Here is an 11,898-nt window from a genome sequence, read left to right as displayed (position 1 = left end):
TCATAATTCCAGCGTGTTTGGCGCTGGAGACGGCACTGCAGAGCTTGTACCCTTTTTATCTTTTTGTTTAGAGAGTGTGGCTACTTGTCGCATCAATTCCTTGTTTTTAGCCTGAAGAGTATCTATAGTGGCGCTCGTGGAGAAATTCAAACTCTGTAATTTATTCCTAAGATCTTTCTCTAGTTCATATTCTGAGACTTTTAACTCACTGATCTGAAACGACAAGAAATAATTTTAAATATAACAAAACAATATTTCTTTATGAACAAAACATGTGATTATCAAATAAACTTGGTCAGTGCAGAAGAAAAAAGTTTTAATTCAATCTGCCGTCTGTTTGAGAAGTTTCAAATATCAACAAATTCTAGTTATTTGTCCTCTTGATTCTCCTCTTTAACAAATATCAAGTTTCCTCATTCATCTATAATATTGAAAGTTCCAAAACTAGTTGCCCTAATAAGGATCTTGAATGTGTCTGCACCATTGAACGAACTCAAGGCTGTTTGAGACATAAAGATTGATATCTGAATCTATAATATGCACAATCTGGAATTCATTGGCCCATCCAAACAACTACACAATGTTTCAATGTCATCCTGAATTCTGATGTAAAAATTGTCATGTTAAAATCACAGTATAGTTTATTAAACAATCATCAAACCCACCTTCTTATCCTTCTCTTTCAGTAATAAATCTTTAGTTTGTAGTTGACGTTTCAGGTTCTCTATTTGGTCTCGGAGTTGAGTTATAACTATAACATGATCTGAACTAACTCCACTGTCTAGTTTACTGGTGTCTGTAAAACTACTGTTAGTTGTGCTATAAACATGATATATCATTATAAAAATTATTGTTAGTAGAGATACAATTCTTTTAAAGATGGTCATATTTCAGTCAATTTTGAACATAATATTTAATACTGTAATTCCAAAAAGAGAACTTAGATATGTTTCAGGTTCTAATATCAAAGACAATCTATTGTCTGAGCAAATTAAGAAGTGTTTTGAATTTTTTCGATATTTTTCAAAATTCAAAAAATTTATCAACTTGCATAGACAATAGTGCCTTCTGTTGAATAATCTAAACACAGTCAGTTTGAGAACAGAAAGTTGAGCCCTCAGAGCATTACAAGTTGTTGTCAGTGGGTTACCTGAACAAATGGTGGTTATGGGTTCTAATCACGGGAACAGAGTGAAAGTGATATTTATTTCTTTATTACACTGGCATCGTCAAGGTAAAAACTTGCCGACTGACAACTGTTCAGAGATTACAAACTTACATTTTAGGAGTAGCAACTACGCCATTAGAAGAGTTCTTCTCTATTCTTGGTTTCTTACTCTGAGGTGATTCTTCATCTCTATAAATATTAAGCAGAAGTTAATAATATAAATTTGGAGAGGGGTTATATTGGCACATGCCTTCAGTGAATATTCTATAACTTCTGCAAGATCTTTTATAGGAATTCTACAAACTTTGTTATAAATAGAAATTTTTTTTTGACTATTAGGCAAAATATTAATATCTCCATTTTGATCTTTTCTCAGAGAAAGTACATCTAAAAATTCCAAACAATCCAAGCAGAATAAGTAATATCATAAAGTGCCACAAATTTTATTTGGAATGTAACAAAACCTTGATATATAGAAGCACCTGCAGAAACTTGAAATATTAACAATAAAGCCTACTTACACAATAGATCTGTTTTTTGATTTATTTGGTTTTTCTTTTGTTTTTTCCAATAAATTAGCTGCCTTTTCTGAGAGACTTTCTCGACTATCTCTGCTGCCCACTGGACTAGATTGTTTTGTTTTTTCAACTTGAGATTTCTTCGCTGATTTTCCAACTCCACTAAATTTCTGTAAACTGTCAACATCAGCACTTCGTCTTTTAACGTTTTCATTTTTACTCGGTCCAAATATTTTATCTAATTGATCATCGGAGACGTTTTTAACACCTGATGATGATTTACTGCTTGATTTTTTAGAATGAGATGTTCCTAGACTTTTGCGAGTATCGTCGCGTTGTTTACGTGTTTTAGCTACGACTCGTCTATAAGCTAATGTACACAACCAACACAGCAGTTTACCATCGTCCTAGATAATAAAAATAATAATTACAATTTTATATTAATAAATCTAGCTTTCTAATTGCTATCAGATGAAAAAAATGCTGAAAATATTCAAAGTTTATATTAGGATCCAAGGCAGTTTCAGATTATTAAAGCAAAACGAAAAGGACAGCCTGTAAGCTTTCACTCCACAGTGCAGTTCCTAGCCTTGCCACCAGCCTTGCCACTAGCCTTTCCACTAGCCTTGCCCCTAGCCTCACCCCTAGCCTTTCCCCTAGCTTTGGTGATGTTGTACCTACCTTTTTCTGATCTCCTCTATCAAAAGCACATTTTTGTTTACATTGCTCACAAGTTTTTGGAGGTCCCCATTTTCTCTCTGAGTTAGCACACCTCTGACAACGTCCTCCGATAAACGCTGCTAAAATACTACAATATTCACAAGCTGTCGGCTGAAATAACAGAAAAATTATTTGAAGAAATCGTAAAAATAAACATTCCATACATTAAGAACCAACAGTTTTATAGACTTCTATTTATTATTTAAACACAACGTTTCATTACACATACAGGTAACCTTTTCAACTGATGATTTACCATACAAATATATACTCCTTATATGACTTGGAAAATTCACTTGAGAACATTACCTGTATGTGTAATGAAATGTGGTGTTAAAATAATAAATAATAAAAATTTATATCCATAAAACTGTGCTGTAGTTCTGCTAAATGTCTTACAAGGATAATATTTCAGACCTAAAACTCCATTTCATTCAGTTTTCCCAAAAAACAGATTGATGTACAGGGTCAAAGATAATATAAAAGACCTAAAACATGAAAGTATTTAAAAATATTGAAAGTTTAAATGTAAGAATATCAAACTAACATACACTCTCAGAGTTTCTTAAGTTTCGGAGAACCAATAACCCTAGAAACAAACTTTCATTTAAATAATGTATGATCTGTAAATAGCTAGAAGATTGCTAGAGGATTGTTGGAAGATTGCTAGAGGATTGTTGGAAGATTGCTAGAGGATTGTTGGAAGATTGCTAGAGGATTGTTGGAAGATTGCTAGAGGATTGTTGGAAGATTGCTAGAAGATTGCTTGAAGATGAAAATGTAAATGTTAATATAATATTATTACCTTGCCATAATTCCTGACGTTTTCAGCACATTTTTTACAAATACTGCTTGTTCCTCGACTAAAATAAACACAGAATTAATCAGAAACATAGAAATTACACACATCACATTCTACCATCACAAAAATTAATTCTTGAATTCACAGAGTTTCAACTCCATAGAAACAGAATAAGAATAATAAACTGTAATGTTTAGTCATGAGTTGGGTTCACCGTAAGTTTTTTTTGTATTACACTTGTATAAATTTCAAGTTTATGACGGCCTCATCCAAATCAAAATTTGTGTTCAATAGTGATGAGAACATAGTCTCATGAAAGCACTGGCCTAGGTCACAAAGTAAAGATTTATGATCAAACAAGGTGCAAGTTAAAGGTTAAGATAATTAGATATGTTAACTAAGGATGTCTCTGTAATACTATCTGTGGTAGTATCAAAGGTTAAGATAATTAGATATGTTAACTAAGGTTGTCTCTGTAATACTATCTGTGGTAGTATCAAAGGTTAAGATAATTAGATATGTTAACTAAGGTTGTCTCTGTAATACTATCTGTGGTAGTATCAAAGGTTAAGATAATTAGATATGTTAACTAAGGATGTCTCTGTAATACTATCTGTGGTAGTATCAAAGGTTAAGATAATTAGATATGTTAACTAAGGTTGTCTCTGTAATACTATCTGTGGTAGTATCAAAGGTTAAGATAATTAGATATGTTAACTAAGGTTGTCTCTGTAATACTATCTGTGGTAGTATCAAAGGTTAAGATAATTAGATATGTTAACTAAGGATGTCTCTGTAATACTATCTGTGGTAGTATCAAAGGTTAAGATAATTAGATATGTTAACTAAGGTTGTCTCTGTAATACTATCTGTGGTAGCATCATTTCTTTAGATGTCTTAGACTAAAAGCAACTGATAAAAGACTCAATAGAAATATACCAGTACCTGTTTTGTTGAAACTCTTCTCGACAATACGTACATTTTACAACTGGAAATTTACTTCGACAATCCTACAACAACAGAAAATACAGTCATAATAAAAAATATAATTCTGTTGGAGAGAAAAAATACAGGCCTAACTAGGGTTGGGTAAAATAATCCATTGTCTAGCAAGGAATTTATAGTTCTAAAATGAAATAAAATATGCAATTAAATCCAATTCTCTTTCTTTACATTTTACATACTGGTACTCAAAGCTTTCATATATATAGGGGGGGGGGGGGGAGACCACTATGGGAGGAACTTGTAAAAGGGGGAGCCACTGTAAGCCAATATGACACATGGAATTAAATATTTGGACATATTTTTTACATTTAGTATTTAGAAGATTTCTCAGTTGACAGTTAACATGTCTCAATAATTGATTTCAATTTGGTACCCAGCTCTATCCACAGTCCTTTTACAATTTCCCTTAAAAGAAGCTTTTTAACTAATGAATGTATAATGTCTGCAGACTGCACTTTTTATAATAAGCCAAGCCTAGTCTAGGCCAGACGAGATGAAAAATATTTTCATATTTGACAAAAAACAGGGAATAGTGGTGCAAAATCTTAATATTTCTAAAGTATGTTTCAATTTTCAAACAAAAAGGGACCATCCCAAATCTGATCTATAAATTCAAAGGACAGGTGTTAGGTTACAATTTAAATCTTAATCAGGAATCTGACTTTGTCAAAATTTTGATATTTTAGAAAAATAATTTTTCTCACTTTACACAACTGTTCTCCTCGGGAAAGCTCATCAAATGGGTGCCTTGTGTGACATTTAGTACAAGAAAACAAGGCCGCCATTATTTTAATGGCTAAATTCGCTGCATAGAAAGTTTTTGATTAAAATTTAAAATTTGTGAAAATTTCTTTCAATAAAAACAACCGGAAGTTTCCAACTTTTCCGGAAATGGTGTTGCGCATGTCGGTCACTAGAATAATTTTTGATATTTTTGACCAATATATTTTTATCTTGTAATTTAATTCGACATTCATCTTTCAATTCTTAAAGAATTTAGTCAAAAATTATTTTGATAGGAGAAATTTGAACATTTTTTACTGAACTAAAAATTTGGTATTTTTAGATTGGCCAATCAACGAAGCCTATAGTTTACGGAAAAATGCGAAAGTATCCGATGTCTTTTCGGCGGTCTGTTTACGTTTGTCAAAAGTGGTTGAAAAGAAAATAAAGAAAACTGAACGAGAAATCGTTGCCCTTTCCTTTGAAAAATGGATTTTGGCCAATATGTAAGTATGCAGCCACTATCTGAAATGTTCAATGTTCGAAATACATTTGTAAAACTGCAATCGCATTACAAGATTTCACTGAAAATGTTGCCAGAATTTGAATTGTTTTTACAAGTTTGTTCTTGTTGTCTTTCTTTTGACATGCAAATTGAAAGTAGAGTTTCAGCAATTCGCTTATATGTTCATCTACAGATTCTTAATTGATGATTTTAAAATTTAATCTAATAATTGATTGTCGTCTGCTGGATAAGTAAATCAGAAGGTATGGCCTTTGGAATTTTAATCTCGGTGGGCAGAGAACATTAATTTGTTGACTGTTGACTGTTGTTAGTAGGAAAAGTTTACTTTTGGTATGAAACTACACAAAATTGCAGCAGTATACAAGAAATGGTCTAGATAGAGATTCAAAACTAGGAAGGGACCAAATATTCAGGCACAAGACATTTTCATTTATACAGACTACTGTACTATATTGTATTAAGTGTTAATGAATATCATAGAAGAAGTTTTGCAAACAATTCATGATAGATTTATTTGTTTTAATTCAAAACTTTTATTTTTCTGATTAATGAGGTTAACAGGTGGAAGTAAAAGTTTCTTATTTTTATTTCTGACTGGTCATGGGCAATGATTGAGTTAAGATCATTGCTTTAATCTTTGATCTGTAAGCTTATTAATAGAACCCTAGAGGATTACAATCTCCTAGCCCTGCCCTTATCATATTCTCTCTCTAATTTAAAATAGACCCTGCCTGTCCCAAGTGGATTATAGTCTCGTCCAGCCCTTATCTCTCTACCTAATTTAAATCTTATTATCTGTCCTACAAGTTACAACAGGTTTCAATCTGTTCTTACTTTCATTCAGTTATATTTGCTTTCTGGACATTTTAGATGATTGCTTTTTAGATGTACAGAGCTTGTTGAAGTGGTTTTAAAAGAACATTGTTTGGCTTATTGTTGTTATGGATTCTGATGAAGTAAGTTTCAGTGATGGATTTCTTCTTGGGAACGTCAATTGATTTTTGAATATTTTGTATACCGGTACTATATAGTATATTATTTTGACTTAGTTCTCTAAGATTACATTTTATTTTTTTTAAGATAAAAATTACAATTAGCTTATAGTTGTATCTGCCAAATATAAAATTGTGAAATATTTATTGTGCATTCAGATTTTTTCTATGTCAATAACTTGGTAAAATGATGGTAAAATGAAAGTCAAATTTTTGATTTAAAGAGGTGATGAATTTTAGTCAACCTTGTGAATGACAAAATTTGAGAGCAACTCTCTGGATTATCAACATTGTTCTAGCCACTGCAACAACAGAATCCTATCTGTTGGTTCATCTGAGAGAACTGAATGAAAAATATCAGTTGCTCTAGTAAATATATTGGATCCTTTTCCTCAACCTGAGACATCAGGATCAGTCAGTTGATTATAGTTTGTTAGTAGATGGTTGATTTCACTTATGTTGACTTTTACTGCTTAGAACAAGTCATTTTGGATAGCTATTTGACCCAAGCCCACCTTTAATATAATATTAATCCACTGACAAGAATTGTTTTGTATTATTCTTATCATGAAAGAATTTAATCATATCCTGAACCCAACTCTGTTTCTTTAATAAACTAAATAAGTTGTAGTACATGGTAGTATTTGATTGTCACAATTCAAGTGTGTATCAAGTAGTATTGAATGATAGTCTATTGTATTGGAACAATACCTGATACTAATCAAACTCACCCCTTTATTTAATATCTATATCACCTACTTGAGGACTATGTTTATATTGATTGGTTGTAAGTAGGTTACAGGGAAGCCTTCATTCATTCAAAAAATAAAAAAAAAAAAGATTTTTTAAAAAAAATATATCTCTAGACAAAAATTGATTATTGTCTGAGCGCAGTATAAAGTTTTAAAATAGTTTCCATTGTTTTATAAGAATTGGAATTAGTAGTCTCAAAATAGTACTGTTTAGTACTGTTAGTCTTAAAATGAAATGAGAAATTAACTCCTAGAAAGCACGGGCCTAGGTCCCAAAGCAAGGACTATTCAATTACAAGTGCTGGTTAGCTTGGTAATTTTTCAAGATCTTAGAATGTCTATGTGTTGAAGATATAACAGATTAAGTAATTTATTGTTGATTGATATTATTTGTGAATCGTTTGTCTAATTGTATAACAGATGGGGTTTGTTTAAAAAATATCTTTGATTGATTTTGAGGTTATATGAGGTGAATTGAAGTATATATTGTAATAATAAGGAGATTAGGATTAACAGGTTAATCCATGTGAAGTAGATTATATTTGATATACCCCAATCAGTAATCTAATCATATCAACACTATATATAACATGCACCTTGTTTTATCATAAATTTTTACTTAGTGACCAAGGCCAATGCTTTCATGAGACTATGTTCTCATCGCCATCTAATATATAACACATTGTTACGATAGCACAGACAAAATTCTTCTCCAACACCTGTTGGCCACACCCGTGAGACCCCAGTCCCACACCCCCAGGGGGTGAAAACACCCAAGGTTGGGAACTGGGGGCTTAGATTCTGATCAGAATTGTATAGAACACATCTTTGGAATTATAATAACAGACACAATTATATAGATATTGATATAAGGTTTGGATAAAGTTGGATTATTGTCAGCTCAGACAGTAGTCCTGAGAAATATCCCTCATTGCACACTGCATGAGGATGTCAGTCATCACTAGCCTAGTCCAAGTTGATGTATATAATCAAGTATGCTATATGAGTATTGACAATGTTTATATAAAGTATTAAAACTTGACTGTAAAGTTGTTTATTTTAAACTTGATTTAGTTGTTAGGGTCAATGTTTGTCTAAACCCTTCATTTCTATAATAGACCCTATAGAATTCAACAGTCATCAGTTAGACTAACTCAGTAAGGTTTCAGGTTGAAGGTGATTCGAACTAGCATCATTAGAGTTTTTATATTCATGATAGTAGTGTGTAGTGTAGGTATATTTCTATTCTGGATTGTTGATAACTTAAGATATTCATTTTATACTGTATTTTCTTTGTGCTAAGACAATCTCTGACTGACTATCTGGATATTCTTGAGATAGTACTATATTAAAGGAATTGTAAAGATGTTTTCTGTAGTTTTTATATATATATATTACAACAAACACCCTGTTAGTTTGTACAACTAACCATACATGCATGACAGCATCAAAAAAATATTCAGTATTCACTTTTTCAGTCCACTAAGTAAAAATAAAAGTAGAACAGGCTATAACATGTGGAGTTAAGAGAAGAATAAATAAAATAAGAAAGATAACAGAATATTGAAGTGATCGGCTGGGGTTTTCTAGGTGTTGTATATGTAATAGTGTCATTTAAAGCTTCTATTTGGTTGAAATACTATTTGTGATAATGCAGCAGGAATCTGAAATTACAAACATCACCAAGTTAAGATAGGAATTGTGTAGATAGAGATCTTCCCAGATAGAATCAAACCCTCTATTCTACTTTCACTTTTATTATAATGAGGCAAACAATCGCATATATAATACAGTGCGTCTTCAGGTAGGGATAAAGACTTTGGAAATGTGTGATGTTTCTCCCACCACCTCCACCTCCTATTGTGATAAGAAATAATTAAGTCAGCTCAGATTGAGCTTTTTACAATGTAAAACTTTATTAGAATATATGTAAGATATAAGTATTGTTAAGTATGTGATATATAGATAAGGAGATAATTTATAGACCTATATACTAGTATTTCTTTATAAACTATCCCTCCATATCCCTAGTTATCAGCACAATTTATTAGAATATTTACTTTAATATTATTATATGAGTTGAGTTTTGAGAGGTCTAATATTCAATGACACATTATTTATATTTTTCATAAAGATGTTGTTAATAAGCTTATAAACTTACTTGAAAATATTTGTCAAGTATGCTACCAGGTATTTACATCTGTGTATCTATTTAATTTGGTGTTTAATACTTACATTAAATGTGAAAGAAAAAAACCCAAAGTGACAGACTCAACAAACCCAGTCGAATTACTGTATTCCTATTAATATATTGTAGGTTGGTGCAAATGATAGTTTGATGAGAACACCAGCCAAACACCAGAGCAATAACACCCAATATCAGGGCAATAACACCCAATATCAGGGCAATATGAACACTGTACAGCAGTCTCACAGCAATCAGCCATCATTATCACAGGCAGACAGTCAGCGAGAGACAGGAGGATTTCAAACTACAACTAGTGTGGGATATAGACCTTCAATTACAGCTACGACAAATAGTACTGTGTTTCAACCTCACGTTAGTGTTACCACTGGTTCGAACACTGGTTTTCAAACACTATCTAGTGCCACTAGTGCTGGATTTATACCCCAAATCAGTGGATATCAACCCCCAGTTAGTGTTGGATATAAGCCTACCGTTAGTGGTGGACCTAAAACATCTATAAATAACTATATCTCAAGTGATTATCAATCTTCAACCGTCAGTGGTGGATACAAACCTACAGTTAATAATGGATATCAACTAGGTACCCAGACTAATATAGACTTGCATTCTATAAAGAATGGATTCCAACCTACAAACAATGTAGGGTTCAATACCTCTGATAGCGTAGGTTCTGAGTTTCGAGCCCGAGATAGTGTAGCTATGGGGAAGAAACCCTCGGATAATGAAGGATTCCAACCTTTTAGTAGTCTGGGTGAAAAATCTGACAATGTTATATATGAGCCTCTCAGTCCAATGAAAATTGATGTTGATCCGGAACACGAAATGACCAGTACGTTTTTTGAATTTCCGAAAACCCGTCCGTTTATAAACTCTAGCTATCGTCAATCAGTGAATAAACCTCCAGTTATACCTTACCCAGAAAGCAACAGAGACGGTAAGTTGGATGTTTATTAAAGATGGGTTTCCTTATTTTTAAGTGGAAAACTAAGCAAACTATTTGCTTAATATTGGTGTTTCTAATGAATTATCATGTATTCTTAATCATATCATTATGTGCTTATTGCATATAATTAAGAGTTTTAACCAATCATAAATTTCTGGATAAACAAAAAAGACTTTTTGACCTTTCTTGCTGGTTACTCATTGGAATTCTGTTGGTAATTCTCTTCTAATTTAGCTAATTATAAATTAGTTATGGACATGTGAGACAAACTGGTATTTTTCCAAGTCATTAGAACACCTCTACTATCTATTCATATAAATAAAAATACGGAAACCGATCTTTAAGTGGTTGTATTGAAACTTCTTATCTTCCTCTATTATGTGCTGTAACTATGGAAGCTGTTTAAGAGAATATGAATGTAATGTTACATTTGACTTCTATTTTAATATATTGAATAATAAAAACTACATTTACTAGATTTACTATAGATAGATCGCCATGATTTCAAATACCTATAACTTGTAGCTTATATCTTTTTTACTTATTTCAAAAGATTTCGTAATACCGGTACCGTTAGAACAGACGCCTTATCAAAAGCTAATGAATTTAGTGTTTCATCCATCTGTTTTCAAGAATAAGGTACCAGTCTCAATAGGTAATAGTTATAACTCTTAACCAATAAACACTGTACTGTACCATTTCCAGGAATTTACTCTGCCATGAAGAACCTGCAGGATAAAGTGCGAAGACTGGAACTAGAGAGAACTACAGCAGAAGATAATCTGAAAAACTTATCGAATGAAACAGCTAAATATAGTTTATGTTTACAGAAATCTCAGGAAACTGAAAATTTAGCCAATGAAATAGTCAATAAACAGACAAAAGGTAGATTTCAGTAATTAGATTTCAGTATTTTGCTCTCATGATGATAGGGGCAGGGTTGACAGTTGACTACAGGCTGGCTTTTAAATCCACTGCAGTGGCATCAGAATTTTCTTACCTTGAGGTGGATTCAAACTGGAGAAAAAAATGCAGACGGTACTGAATTATGTACCTAAAGTTGGATTTAAACCCAATGTGTTAATCGACAATCCAACTTGGACTAACTAAGTTATTTCACAGCCCTCTAAGTTAATCTGTTGTATATCTATCAGAAAACCTGCCTTCATACACTCACTAAATTCATCTGTTAGTTATTTCACAGTATTACAGAAACCCATTCTTCAATATCTATTTATATCTTTAAAATTATTTCTCTTAAGTTCATAAATTTTCTCACTTCTGATTGTAATAAGTGTCCCAGTTACCTTAGAATTTATTTAGAACATAATTATAATATATTATCATGGTCTTATCAGTCTTAATTATCCAAGTTAAGCAAAGTATTAGATAATCCTTGTAATCCTTGTAAGATATTTAGAAGTATCACAGCACATTTAGAAACAACAGTTTTTTTGGATAAAGACTTCTATTTATTATTGTATTATATCTATTTATTATATATAATGTTTTGAGCTGTATGGTTAATAATCACGTAAGA

General features: G+C 31.9%; 3 protein-coding genes across 3 annotated transcripts in view; 2 read left to right on the top strand and 1 right to left on the bottom strand.

The window, feature by feature from the left end:
• On the bottom strand, positions 1 to 5,066 carry LOTGIDRAFT_217061 (hypothetical protein; the record flags this gene model as incomplete). The annotated part of the gene is made up of 9 exons (XM_009058926.1): positions 4,918 to 5,066; positions 4,112 to 4,218; positions 3,212 to 3,269; positions 2,368 to 2,517; positions 1,955 to 2,093; positions 1,690 to 1,789; positions 1,280 to 1,357; positions 666 to 819; positions 1 to 213 (listed from the first exon to the last, which is right to left on the bottom strand). Exons 1-9 carry the CDS (start codon positions 4,996 to 4,998, stop codon positions 1 to 3), a joined length of 1,080 nt encoding a protein of 359 aa, XP_009057174.1. The 5' UTR covers positions 4,999 to 5,066.
• Positions 5,067 to 5,360: 294 nt separating this feature from the next.
• On the top strand, positions 5,361 to 10,320 carry LOTGIDRAFT_233241 (hypothetical protein; the record flags this gene model as incomplete). Its single annotated transcript, XM_009058925.1, has 2 exons — positions 5,361 to 5,442; positions 9,524 to 10,320. Coding segments are annotated over exons 1-2 (813 nt in total), but the record flags the coding sequence as incomplete, so codon positions are not given.
• Positions 10,238 to 11,898, top strand: part of LOTGIDRAFT_121151 (hypothetical protein) — a gene marked incomplete at both ends in the record, with an annotated part of 4,822 nt that continues 3,161 nt past the window's right edge. The window contains 5 exons of the mRNA XM_009058924.1: positions 10,238 to 10,349; positions 11,064 to 11,243; positions 11,306 to 11,396; positions 11,563 to 11,715; positions 11,771 to 11,780. Coding sequence (XP_009057172.1) covers positions 10,238 to 10,349; positions 11,064 to 11,243; positions 11,306 to 11,396; positions 11,563 to 11,715; positions 11,771 to 11,780 — 546 coding nt within the window. The remainder of the gene's footprint in view (positions 10,350 to 11,063; positions 11,244 to 11,305; positions 11,397 to 11,562; positions 11,716 to 11,770; positions 11,781 to 11,898) is intronic.

This window comes from Lottia gigantea, assembly GCF_000327385.1.
Source record: "Lottia gigantea unplaced genomic scaffold LOTGIsca_36, whole genome shotgun sequence".
Lineage (NCBI taxonomy): Eukaryota > Metazoa > Mollusca > Gastropoda > Lottiidae > Lottia > Lottia gigantea.
The sequence above is the reverse complement of the archived record's forward strand: the minus strand, read 5'-3'. Positions and strand labels throughout refer to the sequence as shown.